The 19395-nt window shown below is 33.5% G+C and overlaps 1 protein-coding gene across 5 annotated transcripts; it reads left to right on the top strand.

Annotated features, from left to right (window-relative positions):
- The first annotated feature begins 3402 nt into the window (after positions 1-3402).
- On the top strand, positions 3403-11432 carry LOC136227694 (uncharacterized). Of its 5 annotated transcripts, none has more exons than XM_066016429.1 (9): positions 3403-3533; positions 7566-7606; positions 7955-8573; positions 8665-8782; positions 9794-9921; positions 10246-10331; positions 10780-10889; positions 11007-11039; positions 11134-11432. In XM_066016429.1, exons 3-9 carry the CDS (start codon positions 8002-8004, stop codon positions 11176-11178), a joined length of 1092 nt encoding a protein of 363 aa, XP_065872501.1. In that variant the 5' UTR covers positions 3403-3533; positions 7566-7606; positions 7955-8001; the 3' UTR covers positions 11179-11432. The 5 variants fall into 5 exon arrangements, 4 of the variants coding, with proteins under 4 accessions (XP_065872501.1, XP_065872500.1, XP_065872499.1 ...); XM_066016428.1 differs by having other exon boundaries at positions 7566-7630; positions 7970-8573; XM_066016427.1 differs by having other exon boundaries at positions 7566-7630.
- The last annotated feature ends 7963 nt before the right edge of the window (positions 11433-19395 follow it).

The raw sequence follows: 19395 nt of genomic DNA, 5'->3' as shown, positions 1-19395 counted from the left end.
ATTTACTATTTAGATATGTAAAAAATAAGTAAAACATAATTTAAAATATAAAAAGACTTCTTAGTTAAGATTTGGTACAATTCAGTTCAATTCTAAAGAAAAAGTCAATGGTTCAATTCGATTTCGAATCTTTTTATTTGAGTATTCGATCCGGTTTAATTATCTCCAGGATATTTACTCAGTAATAGTGAGAAATTAAAAATCTCCAAAATATTAACTAATGTAAGTCAATAATACAATTTGGTTCAGTTCTAAATAAAAAATCAAGGATTCAAGGATTCAATTTAATTATGGATCTTTCAACTCTTCCCTTAAATCAGTTAAGCTAACAATGTCTCCATTTGCTTAAAAGTGTGACATTTGCTAATTGAATTACGGCTTTTGGGCATCGCGTTTTTATTTGCTTTCTAAATGCATGAGATTATAGCTGCTTGTTTTGTGTCGCTTGCTTGGTTAAACCAAGAGGTTTTCTAGTTTGACTAGTTCATTTTCGTGGTTGGTTTTAGTTTACTTGGGGACAAATAAAGCTTTAAGTGTGAGAACATTTGATAGAGGTATTTTATATTGTCTTTTAGTACGATTTTTGGGATTATTTCGTATCGTTTCAATTCATTTTGTGTCATTTATGTAGTTCTAATCTTTCTTTAATCAACTTTTAGTTTTTATTTACTTTTATAACATTTATGTTTCTATTTAATTTGTCATTTTCAATAAAAGATTGTCAAATTTAATTAAAGCTTATTTTAATGCCAATTTCCATGAAATCAATTTACCAAAAGTAAATCAATTTGACTTGGTATTTAATAGAATTTTTGGTAAATTAATTAAATGCATTTTGGTTCTGATTTAATGTGATTTCATGTGAGATTTTATGGAGATTTACATGAATTTTCAGCCAAAGAGTCGGTTGACTAGAGACTGTGAAGATTGGACCTCGTTGGGAGCTAGATCGAAGAGTTGGCCATTAAAGCAGGATTTCTCCTAGTCTGCCCCTAGCTCGTCAAGATGGCCACCCGAAACTGCACCTGCAAAAGCCCAAATTTGGCCTAGTCTCATTGAATTTGAAATTAACAATTTGCAAAGTGAATGAGGGTTGGTCCGAGTGGTAAGGTGTTGAACCTCTGCTTGACAGGTTTGAGGTTCGATTCCTCACTCCGTCAAAATTTAGCCCTCATTGGTAGGTGATCTGTAAATTGGTTTGTCCTCCACTTAGGAGTGGGTAGATCTACCATTGTGACATATTTTTAGGTTTATTTTAAGTTTTATTTTTGTATTTTTTAAAGACTTTGGGTGTTGATTCCCAAAGAACCATGTAATTTTATATTTCATTGTTGAGTATCTAAAATTACTATTGTAAATTTCCTTTCACCTTGAGATATATCTAAGACGCCTACATTTGCCATTATCATATGCAAAAGCTCCATCCACCACCATATCACAAGTTCTCAAGTTGCCATCACCTCTATGTCTAGGAAAATGACCGTTTGAGTCGATATGTTTTCAAAAGGCGATCCTTCTCCTTAATTCTTATCAATAGTGAGATCTCTCTATGAATTTCAAATTGATTGTAAGATTGTGACATTTTCTGCCATATATATGTTTAGGGATGTAAACGGGGCGGGGCGGGGCGGGGATTTGGTTTCCCATCCCCGTCTCCGTCCCCGCCAACTAAATGGGGACAAAAACTGTCCCCGTCCCCGCCCACGGGGAATCCCCGTTTACCCATTTAGTATAAGAAACACTTAATTAAATGCATAATCATCAAACACTTAATTAAACACTTAATTCTATTGTATTGTATTACCACTATTACCACCAAAACATCAATCAAATGTATAATCATAAGTTAACAGCAGTTTTATAAATTAATATAAATTAACAACAAATTATATGTTGTTATGCTTAATTGGTTAATTTTTATGTTGGGAACAGGTACATTCTTGCCTTGCAGATGCTTCTTGGCTTGTTCGTAAAATTATAACCATGTTAGTCATCAATTCATTGCTTTTTACCACCTGATCTTCTATGGAATCAAATAAGTACTGTCATTTACTCTCTTTTTTATTACTCCTCATATTATAAAGCCATTCATTTCTTTCTACTTAGATTGCCAAACATGAAAAGATGGGTATGAATGTTGTTCACACCTGATGAGATAAAAGTTTTCACACTTGATCTACTGAAAAGCATAGATGCAAATGATGCTCAAAATGAGAAATTACGGGGGCAGATCATTGTGGAATTAGTTGAGATGGTTAAGACGTTTAGTTGTGTATCAATTGGTCAGAGATTTGATCCTCCTCATTCACATTAAAAGTATATATTTTTTAATTTCATATCTAAACGGGGTTTAAACGGGGAATCCCCGTCGGGGCATTATTGGTACGGGTACAGGGATCCCCGCAGGGCGGGGATACCATTTCCCGTCCCCGCCCCGTACCCGCCTACGGGGACCATATTGGTCCCCGTCCCCGTCCCCATCCCCGCCAAAAAACGGGGCGGGGAATCCCCGCCCCGTTGGGGCGGGGCCCTGACGGGTACCGGTATTCCCCGCCCCATTTACATCCCTATATATGTTCAATTCAATTTCATTTTCCTGTTTTTGAATTCTTCAATTATTACATTTGCATATTGTGATTGAGCATTTCATAAGTCCGAATATAGTCTATCGGTTCATATTGTGAATCTAATCTGGTCATCCATACTAGATATTGTAGGTATTGACAACACCACAGTAGCAGACCCGAATTTCTGAACCTTTAGAGTTAATACGACATGTAACAAAGGATTGTGTGCTAAGTACCATCATAGGAGAAGTCGGTTCAGTCATTTTATGTTTATATCATATTGATTACATATGAATATTGGTTGAATACTTATTTAATCGTACCATTACTAGTTCATTCCTAGGGATTTATAAGTGTTCTTGATCAACTTAGAAGTAGATTAGTATTAAAAACAAATTTAAATCAACTTATTATCGAGAACTGAGTAGTCAGGTACTTGCGGTATAAATCTTGTGGATTCGATACCTAGACTTCTCCAAATTATTACTTGATAACGACGAGGTACACTTATCCCTTAGTGAACCTTTGAGAGTTAGCTCAGAGCGTGTTGTGTTTTTATTGCCCCGAGATGATGCCTAAAAACTTGATGCGCCCGAAGTATACCCGGGTTTTTATCGCTCCGAGCTGGCGCTTAAAGGCTCATTAATTAAATTTATCAAATTACTCATCTAGGCCTAAACTTATTTATCATCATAAATTTGGTCCTAAATAAATATGGCTATAACAATTGCTCCCGTATATTTAATTAATGAAATTGATAAATACATATTGATAAATAAAAAAATTTGGAGGACTATATGACATTTTTGCCATTATTAAGCATACTAAACCCAAAGTTGGAAGAGTCGTTCCTATTCTTACTCTTATGTGATTCCTTTTCTTGCTTTTGGTTTTGACATGGGATTTAAATTCATTTCAACCTCCACAGCTTCAAGCCTTCCAAATTCAAGATGAAATCACACCCAAGTAAGTTTATTCTTCTCTTCTCCATGTAATTTTATGATTTCAAATTTTTCTCCTCCATATATGCACGGTTTGAACATAAAATTTCTTGAATCTTTGGTGAAATCGGTATATGGAAATGCTTGGGTTGATAATTTTGATGTGGTTTGGATGATAATTTCATGCCAATCTTTCACACTTGGGCCAAAAATAGTGATAGAAGTCTGAAATTATATTTAAAAATAAATGCATGCTAAGTGTTTGATGAAATTCTCAAGTGAGCATAACTTTGCATGTACAAGTTCAATGATTGCCAAATTTGAATCACAATCTTATTTTGACGAATAGAAGCTTTTAGACGCTCGATTTCACAAACATAAATTTGAAAAATCTTTCCAAATGGGACAGCATCATCTTTTGAAGTTACCTGGTGATTTTCCATAATTTTTGGCTCAAAACTTTAATCTCAAACTTAATGCACCAACTTTCCTTACAACAAAAGAACAATTAGAGATTTAATTTCAGTTTTATGAGACCAAAATATAAGGAAAAGAATGAAGTTTTGAATGATTTTATTTGAGAAAGAATTATTCGTAGCTTAACAAAACGTTTTGAGATCGGACCCAGACTAAACTGTAGTCAATAAGATCATGCAATGGGGAAAATTTAGGAGACCAGGTGCACCACCCATGGTCCATCCATAATGACCTGATTCCCTATCTTCCGGGTTTTGCCATTGCCCAACTCCATCGTATCAATAGAGTCTGCAAAGTGCGTTTCTGTAAGGCGATGTAGCCGAGATTCCTTCCTAACAATTTAATGATAAGAGCATCTCTCCAAGGCTGAGCTAGTGTGACAACAGGTTTCAAAGGGTCGTTTTCAGTGAAATCGATGGTCATCGACCTGTCCAATTTCCATAAGTTTTCTCGATTATAGGAACATCTTCATTACAAATAGCAGACTTGTAGGATCTCATGCCATTCTTTGGGTTCTTAGTAGGCGGAAAAGACGTGCCATCCGGTGCTTTTGATGGTGGTGGCGTAATGTTAAGTTTGATGTAGAGAATTAAGGTTTTACTCCTCTTAAATATTATTAAGTAAGAGTTAAGTTCAACTATGTTTGAGAGAGAGGGGTGAATTGACTATTTAAAAATATGTTAAGGGTTGGATTGGATATTTTGGAAGAATGGAAATCCAATTGATTTGGAATATACAAGTTAATTAAGGATTAACTTGGGCTTTATTCCGTTGCGGAAATTGAATCTGAGGAAGAAGAATTTTTTTTTTTGAAAGAGGAAAGAAGAAAGGTTATAACCTACCATGTGGTTCATATTACTTATTTTTTTAGGATAAGGTGGAAATATACGTTTAACGTTGACAGCTAGAAGAAATTTTACACCTAACGTTTAAAATGATTTAATTTTATCCAACATTTAGTCAAGAGCAATTTTAACTCTAATACTGACAAGTTGTATTAATTCAAGACATCATTATAAAACATATACATTTTGTGCAAAATTGCATATGAGTTAATAAAAAAAAGATTTCACATTTTCATAGGATTTAAGCATATAATTGGAGATTAATATTTTTAAATTCGATGAAATATTTAGATTTTTTATCCAACTCATACAAAATACAATATACTAGTAATTTTTAATTTTTTTTTCACATCTATTCATGTGTTTCTGATCTGTTACTAATTAGTGATGAAATGACGCTCATCTGAACTGTAAATGATAAGATTCGTGACTCAAAATATAATTATTTCTCAAATTAACCGAACTTGTCAATGTTATTGATACAGTTGCCCTTTACTGTTATCAATAAGAGTAATGTTGCACAATTTTAGACAAGAGATAAAATTGCTTCTACCTATCATCAACACAATGATAAGTATTTATTTTTATACCTTATCCCTATTTTAAACAAATAATAAAGGCAAAAAGCATCATTAGGCCCCTGATCTTTTCATTTTTTGGTTCATTAAGCTCTTGATCTTTTATTTGGATACATTAAGCCCTGATCATTTATTTTTAGTCTTATTAAGCCCTTGATGACCAAATTAGTAAGTTGTAAACATCTAATTCTGTTAAAAATACGTTATTAACTTCATCTGTATTTGAAATTATTTACGTTCAAAATTACTTTTTTTTGGTCACCAAAGGCTTATGAGACCAAAAATAAATGATCAGGAGCTTAATGTATCCAAATAAAAGATCAATGGCTTAATGAACCAAAAAATGAAAGTTCAATGGCCTGATAATGCTTTTTGCCAATAATAAAACGAGGAAATAGGAAACATCATATTGAATTGAACCTAATTCCCAAATTTCTTCTTCCAAACGCTGAGAACGCACCAGGAAATGAACGCTTCCCTATCCTCGTGCAAATCGAATTGAAGCTTTAAAATTCTCGTTTGTTGTTTGCGATAGTCCGCCTCTCTTCTCTCTTTCAGCCTTTCAGGTAAGCTCGCCCAAGAATCATTTTTTTTCTTTGATTTTGCTCAAGAAATTATGAAATCCAAGATAGCTATGTAACAGTAGACAGTATGAAGGAAATCGAGAATTTCATATTTTGTACAAGAATGGCACAATAGTTAAATGGTTAAGAGCAAATTTTGTACTTATAAGACTGCTCTATGCAATAATAGTACACAGGGTTGATTTTGGCGAAATGCATTTTGGAGTAAATTGGAGATTAATAACAAATTTAAGGATGAAAATTTAAATTTAAGGGTATATGAAGAAGTGTTTGTTTGATAAGAAAGGGGGTTGTGTAGGATTTGGCAGTTACCAACCATGCATTTTGGTCTATATGTTTCATTTTCCTTCTCATTCTTATATAAATCCGAAAGTGGAAACAAGAATTGAGGATTTGATTATAGTAATGCTATTTGTGAGGAAAAATTTCACATGTAAGATCAGCTTAATTTTTTTTGTTTTTTTTTTTATTGGTGGTGGGAGGGGTTCATGTTTGTTTTTGGATTGTCATAGGCATATGAAACCGATGTTTAAAATGCTGGTTTAAAAGATTACCAAATTCAGTGCCAGATGTCAGCATCTATTATGCTTCACCATAGGCGGATCTAATGGGATTTGAAGGGAATTTGAGCACCCCCATTAAGTGAATCCTAGATCCGTCACTGCGTTTTTTCTCTTTTTATTGCACTTGTAAGAATTGATGTATTTGCTGGCGAATTTCCAATTTTGGTAAGCAATGAGTTGAATATTGTTGTAATGTAGTGGATTCATTTATGTTTTCTAACGTGAAAGTTTTGGTCTTCAAATATCAATTTCAATTATCATTTTAGCTAGATTTGGGGCTCAATTCTTGCTCTGCAATGTTTGTTACTGACGTCTGTCTTTCTGCTTGAAATTTTTCCTTTTGTTCAATTACACGTAATTACTTGAAGCTGTATGAATTTTTGAAAGAGATTAGGAAGCAATTTAATTATTTGCTTGAGTTGGAAAGTTGGATTGAGAATCAAGTAGAAAAATGGAAACCTATACTCTTGGTTTTCAATAGAAACCAATAGAGGATTATAGTAGAGTATGATTATCTCTTTTTGTAATTTGGTTTCATTTTATGTTTCTTTGGCTATTAATTAATCCAAGCTTCTAAAGTCAAAAAAAATTGTATTATATGTTCAAGACTTTGAATGTATGATTCATAAAATGTGATAGAGAATGGTCTGTGAGAATCAAAAACAGTTTATCAGATATTGAGAGACATGGTTTTGGCTCTTAGCTGTAGTTCCTAGGGGTTGGGATTGGTGTGAGATTTGGGAAGTTAATTATACATACATACATATGTGTATTTGTGTGGTGGATTGAGAGAAGAGAGGCTTTTGGAATTGCAAATCATTCTTTGGCTTGGGAAAGGGGACGAGTCTCTCCAGAAGCAGATGTTCTTCCCTCTGTCCATCTTACTCTTCAGTGTTTTCTTTCTTTGTTCTGTTCCAGCTTCATAATCATACTTGGTGTTGGTTTTGCTACTGGTTTTTTATTGTTCTCTATATATCTTATATTTTTTTTATTATTTAATGCTTAAGCAGGTAAAGGTAGCTTCAGGTCAATTTGCATAGGCAATTCCAGTGTAAGAAATATAGACAAGCTTCAGGTGATATATTGTGATGGGTTATCTTTTTAATCATACTCAAATATTGAAAATGAGATAATTTTCTTTTTCCTTTTCTTGTTAGGTACATAATTTCTTATACTATTATGTAACAGTTAATTTCTCTAAAAATCGAATTGCAAAAACAGTTAGTTTGCTAAAAAAATTTACAATAGATCTGACATTATTATGTTGTTGAAATTATAATGGACTAAAGAAAGAATACATGGTTTTTTTCTTTTGTAAAAGTAAAATTGTAGCCACATCAATAATATCAATCACTAATAATTTGAATATTCTTGTGATTTTTCGGTTCTTGAATTGTAGATACACTGCTTTCAGGCTGAAACAAGAAAAGCTGAAGAGAGTGTGAAATGACAAGCAGTGCTCAATTCCTCTTCAGTAATGGCATAATTTCTCATTCCCCAAACACACCTTCAGTTTCCACCTTCCTTGAATCCCATCCGGGTGCTTACACCACCACACGGACTAACAACAATGCTTCTTCCCTCTTGTTTTGGGAAAGACATTTACAGAGGCTTTCCAATTCTACCAGAATTCTCTTCGAGTCAAATCCATCACTTCTCGTCAAATCCCCCAAATCCACTTCTAAATTTTCATCATTGTCGCTCCCACTGCCACCAATGTGGAATTCAGCCTTTAAGGTTCTGGTGAATGACCCAATGCGGAAAATATTGCCAGTAGCATTAAGGGAGAGGAGTGATGGAGAAGAATTGGCAATTACCACTCTTGTTAGTGGGGATCTGGATAAATTAGCAGAAATGGAGAACGTAAGCGGTGAAAGAGTTGTGGAGGCGCTTGATGTTTGTGTGCATATTGGAACTTATGTTCCTGCTGTATTTGGTGAGGAAGGAAATGGAGCACGTTTGGCTTTGGTCGGGCATGGGAGGGACTTTGCAGAAGCTAAATATTCAGAATGGGTAAGGTTAGTTTCAAATATAAAACAAGATGATCAAGATAATTTGCTGAAGCTAAAAATTTCAGAATTTAATATGGGAAATTTTGACTTTCTGCAGACTAAGGAAGCATTTGGAGAATTTTAGGCCTCCTTCAGTAACTGAGTTATTATTGTCAGATGATGGTGATCATATACTTGAAGGGTGTCTAACCAATTTTTTTGTTGTATGTCACAAGGTCAGTGATGAGAATTTGAAACATTTTCCTTTCAAACTTAAAGTACTCCAGCATGAATAAATTCTAAAATTGTTCATCTATTCTCTTGCAACAACTAATTACATGAACCCACTTAGGAATTTGTTCTTTCTTTAAGATATATCCTGCACCCCACTCTATATTCATGATCCTGAACTTGATTTTGATGATCCTGAAGCTTATTATATGGATCTGCTCAGTACTAATGACTCTTTCAATTCTGGAAAACCTTTAGATTACAAGTCAAATTCATTCTTGATACTGAATATTTGCCCAACCAAAGGAGCCATGCTTGGATATCCCCTCTAAGTAGTGTTTTGAGTGTGAGAGAGCAGATAAAGTCTTTTTCAACATTGAAGCTGCTCAAAATTATCGAAACTTTAGGCAAAGTTCACTGTTAAGTGTTGAATCTATGGCTCTGTTACCTCATATCTACATTCTTTTAGTTGCAAGCCAAAAGTTTCTATTCCATGACTTATGCTAAGTTGGATATCCTCCCGCAACATGGCTTAAGTTTTAAAGGAAATTTATTTATTTAAGCTGTTATTATATGTGGAAGTGTCAAATGACCAATCTAATATTGTTTCTGTATATATTAAATTGCTAGACTTCATATGGAATTATATATATGTGATTCATGATGTTGTAATGCTAACAGTTTTTAATTGGACATATATGGGAATACCTGATTTAGACTGTGAATTTGATTTTGACTTTCTTAACACTTTGCTGAAAACCTTTGTCACTAAAGGGTGAGGACGTCTTGTGCATGATTTCGGTGCATTACCTGACATATGCCAATTGAGTGATGAAATCTCTCATTTTCAGCAAGTCTCGGAGTTGGCATGAAATATTACACTAATTTATTGATTTTTCTTTCAGAGTTATATAGAATGAATTGGACTTATTAAGTGTCTTGTATCATATGGCATTTTATTGATAGCATGAAATTTATAGTTTAATTTCTTATTACATTTCCTGAGATGCTTTCAGGATAGTAATGAAGTTGAGGTTGAGGGCGAATACTTTCTTGATGGCAAAAGTACATGTGCTTATAAGGTACAAACAGCCCCTGTTAGAGCTGGTGTCCTTCCTGGAATTATACGACAAGTAGTCATCGAGTAAGTTTTCTCCTGAAACCTTTTCACTCTCTCTAGATGAACTAGTTACAGTTGACGGTTTTCATTTTCTAATAAAGTATGGAGCAGAAGCGGATGTGCATGTAAATATATTTGACCACACCATGTAATTCCGCATACCCAGTCATAAAATTAAACTCGTAATCTAAATTGTATGCAAGCATGCTCGTAACAAGCTTGGGAGACTGGAAACATAGTTTCACTTCATCATCTCAGGAATGCAATTCAACAACGAAAGTACATCCAGATGTGCTAAAATTGTTAGCAGTAACAGTAAAAAGTTGTTTGATCACATGTTTTTTTTAGAGTGTGCTTGAGCAATGGAATCCCAGTTCAAGAAGTAGCACCATCATGGTCTAAGCGGGAAATCTGGCAAGAGGCATTTATTACAAGTTAGTTGCTTGTCGTTTTTATACTTTCTGACAGCTGATAGTAATTGTATATCATTTGCATTTAGCATTTTTAGATTTTGTAATTTGCCTTTTGATATGGGTTGTTTCTTTCTGATTGCTAAATACATGGGCTATTTAGTTCAATTACTTGCATTGGCCAGCATCTCAGGAATGATTAAATTTGAGTCCTCACTTCATTTAGAATTTTGGCTTTGGCTTGGGGATTAAATCTCAAAATCTTTGTAACATTTTTTTTATTTAGCTACATAACTGTTACTTTCTTTCGACGGGAGGATGAAAAATAATTGGAAACTGGTAGAAAAATAGACTATTTGATTGATAAACTCTTTGGAAATTTAAAAAGAGAACAAGATAGTATTTGAGCTAATTCTGAAAATTCTTGTTACCTATGATTCAAGTTTGTACTTTAATCAGGTTTGTATTGCAGATAGTTTGAGACTTGTACAGCATGTTGAAAACATTCAGGTCCCAAGTTCGTGGGAATCAATGGAGTCGAAAACTCTGAATCAGATATCTTGGGAGGAAAAGCAGTTTGAGGTATGTAAATACTATACCATATATACAGTGTATCGATGGAATCTGATATAGCAATCTTTCATGTCTCCTTTTTTATAATTTGTTTTTCTACTATGTTGTTATGTTGTATCTTCATAGGAGAGTCCTGGGATGATTACAAAATATATCCAGGTAAGTTCCTTGAATTCTTTTTGATGCATTTATTAACTATGGTACAAGTATATTGTGATTTGTAACTTGTTGGTTTCATTATCATTTTGAGCAGAAAAAGATGATGGAGAAAGCAGATGTTGAAGGGTATAAATTCTAGAGCTTACACAGTTGAAGGGCTTTGACAGTTTCAGTTAGTAAAGGTTTCGTTTTACTCAATTGATCGTATTCATGTACGCAAAAAAGTTTCGGTTGTGTTTGGATTACACAAGTGCAAGTAGTCAATGAAGATTACAAGCAACAGAAAATGACTGAAGTAGAACATCCTAATTTAATGTTTTGTATATATTAGGTTATAAAGAATTTGAGAATATTTTTTAGGAGCATCCTAATTTCAGAACTTTATCTTCTTCACATTCTGATTATTTGTATTCTCCGTCCTATAATATATGGAAATAGGCTTGCTTCTAGATGCCTTGTAGGATCATGACTAGGGGGTGTTCTAGCAGTTGGTTTGGTTTAAAAACTGAATCAAACCGAGCACCGAAAAGTTCGCCAGGTTGAAGAAGGGGGACTTTTGAATTTTCTTTTTATTGTGGCCCGGAACCTTTTTTTCATTCAGATGATGCCACATTGTCACAGAGATACGATCCACTATCCGCTTTTCAATCTCTAAAATATGCAGTAGCAGAGATAGACCTCTTTTTGGCATATTTTTCGGTCTCCACATAGGCCAAAAAATTTAGATTAATAAGCACGTTGTTATTTCATTTTTCCAATTACTACGGTTTCTTCCCCTAGGAATACCATATAACATTTTCAGATTAATCCCGAAATCTTAAAAAGAAATTATTCATAAAAAAATTAAAAAAATGCTTTTTTTACAACATGTATTTGACTATTGTTGATTTTTTTTTTTTATATATCAAAAAAGGCTTTTATCGCTTCGTCTAAAACCCATAAATTGTCTGAATCAACCCAGACTACATCCTACTTTTGGTTCGTCAAAATGTTTAATTTGTAAAATGAGTTATCTCCTTTTATAGGTTTATTGTAAGAAAACTAATTTAACTTTCATACCTGTTCATGGGCCAGGCTCGGGTCGGATCCAGTGGGCTTTTGTCTAAAAATGTTAATCTGAAGTCAATTTCAGTCTGTTGTTAATTTAGACAGGCTCGGACCGGGTTGGATTTGGGCTCAAAAACCAAATCTCAAGCACAGCCCATATAAGCCAATCTAAATATATATATACAATTTTTAATAATAAAAAATTAAATTTATACTTAAAAATAAATAATAATTAATATTAATAGGCAGGCAGGCCAGCCCGTGCTATTTTTATAAATCCCAAACCCGTCCAAAAAAAAGACAGGCTTTAGCGGGTCTGAGCTGGGCTAGGTCTAGAAACAAATTTTCATATCTAAACCCGGCCCATGGGGTACGGGCCTGGACAGACCGGGAGGATACCCGGACCGTGAACATGTCAACCTTTTAGTGAGTTAGTGGATTAGAGACATGTAGAAATGAATAGGTGGCACACTTGATGGGCTTAATGTTGATGTTAGTGTTAGAAACATAGCAAAAAAGATAGAAAAGACTATGAATATGAATATGGGTGAAAGAAAGAGATTATTGCCAACTCACAGCCTTAGAGGGTCCAGCTCATTCCACTATTACCCCTTCTATCCATTTATTTTTATTTTTATTTTGAAGATGATATAATAACATTACTTTTGAGCTACAGCTGGCCACGTTTGAGATTCACTAGTATATCTGGCAACCCTCACGTGGCCTTATGAGAATTCATCTCATCACATCCTCTTATTATTCTCATTCCTTTTCTATAATCTTCAACCTTATGCCATTTTAATTATATAATAAGGTTTACTATATTAATTAATAGGTTCATTGTGTTATTATAAGCTATTCAATTTTATTTTAATCAATATTTCTTCTTTTTTTATGTAGAAAAAGCTAATTTTATTGTCATCGCAAAATCACTATCTATTCAAATAGACAGGAGCAACAATCATTAAGAAGGAATGAGTTATTAAATGTCATTTTGTTCACTAATGTAGAAACAAAAGTCACAGAACAATCTCAATAGATAAATAACATATCATGGATTTTTTCGATAACAACCTCAAACTTAGTAATATCATGAACCATTATTGAAATACGATCGAAACTGAACATGCTGAAATTTGAGTGAGAATACCAACGGTTCAGTTAGCGAAACATGAATACTCTTTGCTACAAAGGAGCTGCAACACGTAATAAAATTATTGGTGCATCCCCGAAGAACTGCACCCATACCAAAAGTGTTCTCCGCTTTGAACACGACTGCATCGACATTACATTTGACATAGCCAGCAACTGGCTTCCTCCAACAGACCACTACTTGACCTCCCGAACCGCACCTTACCTCCAACTCAACCAGAACCCTCCTTCCCCACCTTTTTCCATCCTAAAATAAACCTCCATGCACTCTTAACAGTAGCCATATGAGACCAACATTTACCTATCCACATCTTATCATGACTTTGCTGCTAAATTAGCCACAAAATGACTGCAGACCGACTCGCCTCCTCACCCCCAAACATCGATAGCATATGCAGAACTCAGTCCTCTACCCGGTCCCATTCGGATCCAAGAGCTGGAAAACCAGCTGCCGACCAACACACCTTTGCATAGTCATATCCGGAGAATAAATGCCAACCATGTTAATATCTTATGGGCATAATAAGACATTTCTCAAAACAGGAAACTACCGTTGTATTAGTCTCAGTCTAAGAGGCAACAATTTATCACATAATTTCCATAAAAACAATTTGATTTTAGCCGGAATGTGACAACTCCATAATCGACTCCATCCCACACTAGTCAGAGTCCTCATGCGTGTACTCTCAAGCAAACAATATCTGGATCGTGATGAGTTCAACCCGTCTCTAGAGAAATTCCATATGAGCTTATCATCTCAAACTGTCGCCAGACACCACTATGTTAGAAATAATGTCGACTTCCCGAGGAGAGAATCATACAACCAATCTGCTTTGATTCCAAATGTAAGTCCCTGGTATCAACAAATCTAATATCGTCGCATTTTTATTTTCATCAGTGCAAACAGAAGTAATTTTACGACCTTCATCATTTATTAGCCACGGATCATTGCCATACTGAAATCGAATCTCCTCTTCAAATCCTTTAGCGAATACCATTTTGGATAACTTTAATCAAACTCCATACATTCCTCCAAAGAAAACTGGGGTTACTATCCAATTTAGAAGAAATGAAAGACCTATGAGCATAGTGTTTCGCCTTGAACAATCTGCTAGCCAACTAGGAGTATCAATAAATTTCCAAGCCTGTTTGCCGAGCAACGCCAAATTAAAATCCTATAAGTTTCGAAACCTCAACCCACCATAATCTTTATAAAGACTAAGCTTATCCCAACTACACTAGTGAATTTTCTGAGCTCCATTATCTTTCGTACCCCACCAAAAGGAACTCATCATTTTCTTCAGATTATCACAGATTGATTTTGGAAGCAGAAAAGTAGTCATGTAGAAAGTTCGAAGAGCATGTGCTACAAACTTCAGTAACACTTCCTTTCCTACATTAGACATAACCCGAAAAGTCCAGCTATTGAAACGCTTAAAAATTCATCTTTAAGAATATAAAAATATCCTTTTTAGAATGACCAGTCAAAGATGGAAGTCCCAAATCCCTACTAATATGCAGAGGAGAGTAAACATCTAGGAGAGCTTTAATAATACTACGGTCTTCGTCACTAACATTCGAGCTAAACAATACTACCGATTTCAATAAATTCATTGACTGCCCTAAAATAGTTTCATGGACTTGGAGAATATTCTTTACCTTCATACTCTTTGTTTCTGTAGCACTGAAGAAAAGAAAATTGTCATCTCCAAAAAAGAGATGGGAAATACTCGGAGCTCTAGGACAAATTTGCACCTTGTAATAGAACCTTTATTCTCTGCTTTTGTAATTAACCCACATCACATATAATAAACAAATATGGTGATAAAGGGTCCGTTTGACACAATCTCCGGTCATAGATCACATGGCCCACTAATTCCCCATGTACAACAATTGAATAAGCGATGAAACTAATAGAAAGCATAATCCACTCAATCCATTTGTGACAGAAATTCGTTCAAACATAACCGGTTGCAAGAAACCCCCATAAACTCTATCATAAGATTTGCTAATATCAATTTTAAACGCTCCCGCCCCTTTCCATCCTCGTTTTTTTCGTTTCATAAAATGCAAAAACTCAAAAGCAATTTGAACACGGTCAATTAAAGACCTACTCGAAACAAAAGCCGATTGACTCTTTGATATCACATTAAAGAGAATTAATTCCAATCTATTGGCTATCACTTTAGCAACAAGCTTGAACAGTTGAATAAGCTCTTCTGAAATGCAGCACAGTTTCAAATAAAGTTAAGGAAGCTACATTTAAATAACATTAATAATCTCAACAAGAAAGATGATAAAACATTTGGTAGAATAGTTCAGATTTTGTAAAGATAGTTTTGAACATCAAGTAAATCTTTTAATTTGAGCTTTCGGTATTTTATCATTAACAAACTCGTTTTTAATTCCTCAGGAATTTGAAAAACTTTTTTTTTTTTTTATAAAGAATGATCCTATAGTATATATCTCGGTAATTACCGAGTGGAATGAAAAAAGTAATGCCATAATTAACGCCAAAAATGTTTGATAGCAACAATCACGTACGCGGCAATCTAAAGATGCATCAATCAATCAATCTATCTATGTACGTGCATCCAATCATATTTCATTTTTTTTTTCTTAAATATACCATAATATATACATTTAATTAAACACCAATCATAATATTCTTTAACGTTCTTATGATAATATAAAATAAAACAGTATTTGACGTGGACCCAACAATCAATATTACAACATTTATACTCCTTAATAAATCTATGATCAATTAATACACCTGTTACTTATCCTAATTCATCATGCTAATTGTTTGTTAAGTCAATCACACAAAATCCTATTTCAATTATCATGTGAGAAAGTTTTTGATTAATGAAAACATTTTTTACTTTTCAACAAAGCAGATACCGAGATTTTGAATACCTTATGTATATGCAGAACTTAAAAGAAATGTTCGACTAATAAAATAAAAAATACAATATTTTAAAATTTAATTATAAAAAATCAAGTAAAAAATAGCTATATATATATATTTTTTTTTTTTTAAATAAACTCACTAATTAGATATAAATAATCAATAACTTTAAGTAAACTATGTTCAATTGATAATAAAACTAACACATTTAATTTTTTATAACATGGTTAATCGCAAATATGATTAAGTAAATTTAAATTTGTAAAAGTTATTATTATATAAGCAATAAATATATTTGAAAGCAATCAAATCATTTTACCTAACTCAATATCTTATTAGTTTTTCCTTTTTTTCTCTTTTGGCAAAATAATTCCTAAATTTTTTAACTCTTTGAAACAATTTTTGATTATCAAAATCATAAAAAAATATATATACTATACTATTTTGAAACCTTCTACTGTTGTACTTACTGTACACTCGAATGAACGACCTGATTTTGGACTGCACTTGCTTTAGTCATCTCTAAGCATAAAAAAAAATATATATATATATTATACTATATATAATTACTAAAAGTAAGTATAAGTACCAACGAAAATGTTGGTTGAAGAGTTGCACATGAAAGTGAATACTTGAGTAATTTGGTGTCATGTTGTGGAGTTTGACATAGGGTGATGTATTCGCAATGGTATTAGGCAGTAAATTAATGAGTTTCATGTTGTGAATGTTTTCATAATTCCAATATTTAAGAGGTAAAGTGGCGTTAGCAAGAATAGCAAGAGATGTATTCGTTCAGTTATGTTATTTTGAGCATAAGTGTGAGGACATGATAATTTATGCATGATTCTTTGACTCTTAAGAAAAGGTTACAGTTTTTATATTCACTCCAAAATTAGAATATAGGTTTTTAAACTTAGTATTAAATTGAGTTTTCATCGTAGCAAAGAATTCATAAAAAAACAGAAGCAACATCACTCTTATTTTTAAGACAATATAACCAACCAAAACGAGAGAATTCACCAACAAGAAAAAAAAAATTGATATCCAACAGTAGATAAAACTGAGGCAGTACCTCAAACATCATAATGTAAACTTTGAAAATAAAAGAACTAGAATGACTAATATAAGGTAAAACTGACCTAGCAAGTTTCCCCAATGGACAATAGGGATAATTATTGACTAGAGAAGATGACGATAGATGATTCTGCTTGATAATTGTGTTTGGTTTTGACAGTGTCATAGTTGCGCATGCCACCTTTCAAATGACACATATTTTCCCACAAGTGTCTGTTTGAGGGTGGTTGGAAGCACATATAATCCATCCTTACTTGGTCTGTGCAACAGGATTGTCCCAGTTTCTTGATTCTTGATAAGAAATTGATTACGCCAAAATTCAAAATAACAATAATTGTCTTTCGTTAGCTTTTTAATAGATACGAGAGATTTGGTGAGTTTAGGTACTAGTAAATCATCTTGAACATTTAAATTTTCAATTTTAGTATGTATAAAGTAGGAAATGTTCAAACTTTGACCATTGCCGAATTGCTCATTGTCATTTCCCTAGTAGGGATACATTTACTGCAGTTGCATTGGATCAGCCGTCATATGATGTGTGGCACCCGTGTTTGGGTACTAAAGTTGTGTCAACCCGATGAGGGGTGCACGTGGTCGTGTAACCAGCTCATTAAGGTTAATTCGATCGATTAACCATTTGATCGGTTTTTTAAAAACATTAACCATACACTAGTCTACTAAATGCGGTTAACTACTAATTGCTTAACCGCAAATGTGAGTATTGTTAGTGTGGTTATTTTCTTCTTTGCATTAAGATTTTATAATTTATTTTATATATAAAACAAAAGATATATGTGGTATATATTGTCTATATCTTACTTTCAAAAAAATAATCAGTATATATTTAGATAACTACATAATTAGGTAAGTGAAACTAAGTAGGTAACTAATATACTAATTAGTGTATTTGGATAATATAATATTATATATATATATATATAAGTCTATTTTTATATTTTTTAACATTCAGTCGGAATACCAAAATCGTAACCATGAACCACTATTTTTAAAATTAAAAACCATACACTAGTCCATCAGTTTCACCTAACCTTATTTTTGGTTCGGTTTCAATTTGGTTTTTCGGTTTTTAAATTTTTTGTGCACCCCTAGGCCCGACGAATGGGTCGTTGGATTGTTTCCATGCAAAGCTGGCCTGAGGATGAGGGCCATATGGTCGAGGAGGTGTTAGGGATTATTGCCAGTTAATCAACTATAGCGCAGCGGAATTGCGGTTTAAAATTTATTTCTAATCCCTTTAGTTTGATCTTTGTCCGTTAACCATTAATTGAATAAAACCTTTTGGATCCGTTTAGGGATAAAAACTTACCCGGACTGTCTCTTCTAGAGACGGCTGAAGAATCCACAAAGTAGTAAGATCTCCGTAGTCAGGTGCACGAACAGCTATCGAGTCAAAACCGGTGTTAGCCGAAGAACGAAGAAGAACTGGAGAGAAAAGGTAATTCGCCAAGTTGAATCCCACTATTGAGAATGGTGGCTGCGAAAACAATATTGCTTTTCCCAAGCAATTTGATTTGGCCGAATGTCTATGTTAGGTTAGTTAATTAGGTTTTAGGCTTTTATTATATATAGTGTAGTTATTCCTAAACCTAATTGGCTTAGGGTTAATTGGTTAATTACACAACTAATCTAATCCTAACATAATCACTTAAACAAATACCAATAGTATTTATTCTATGCAATTAGTTACAATTAGATTAAATTTAATTACCCCAATTAAATAAATAACACTAATTAATAAATTGACGTATTAGTTTGATTAATTATTCACGAATGCAATTTCATTAGTTTATAAATTAATTAATTACATCCCGTAAATTAATTAACCAATTAAATACTCAAGGCCTAAATCCATTAATCAATTACATTGATACAAAGTATCAACTAATCAATTAATTAACCACCAATTAATTACCTTAACATTTTATTGTCAACCAATTAATTAATCTCATCCCTCCAGTGTACCGTTCTATAAGTTCTAACTCAGATGTTCAATGTGCACGATCCTATGGGACTGTCCTTAGCTAGCAGTGGGCTCACGGCCCACAGACAGTAAGTGGGTTCTAGCAAACCATTACTGCCCCTAACCAATACAGCTATTTCAGCAGTCTTAAGATGCAGAGACCCTGTAGTTATCTCTTAACTTCTTTTACC

Source organism: Euphorbia lathyris, chromosome 4 (assembly GCF_963576675.1).
Source record: "Euphorbia lathyris chromosome 4, ddEupLath1.1, whole genome shotgun sequence".
NCBI lineage: Eukaryota > Viridiplantae > Streptophyta > Magnoliopsida > Malpighiales > Euphorbiaceae > Euphorbia > Euphorbia lathyris.
This window is presented reverse-complemented; position numbering and strand designations above follow the sequence as displayed.

Bases quoted from the DNA above. Each gene is read 5' to 3' on its own strand.
- LOC136227694 (XM_066016430.1), top strand. From the start codon at position 8,002: ATGACAAGCAGTGCTCAATTCCTCTTCAGTAATGGCATAATTTCTCAT. The intron at 8,574-8,664 runs GTTAGTTTCAAA...GACTTTCTGCAG, and splicing joins AAATATTCAGAATGGGTAAG to ACTAAGGAAGCATTTGGAGA. The intron at 10,332-10,779 runs GTTAGTTGCTTG...TTTGTATTGCAG, and splicing joins GCAAGAGGCATTTATTACAA to ATAGTTTGAGACTTGTACAG.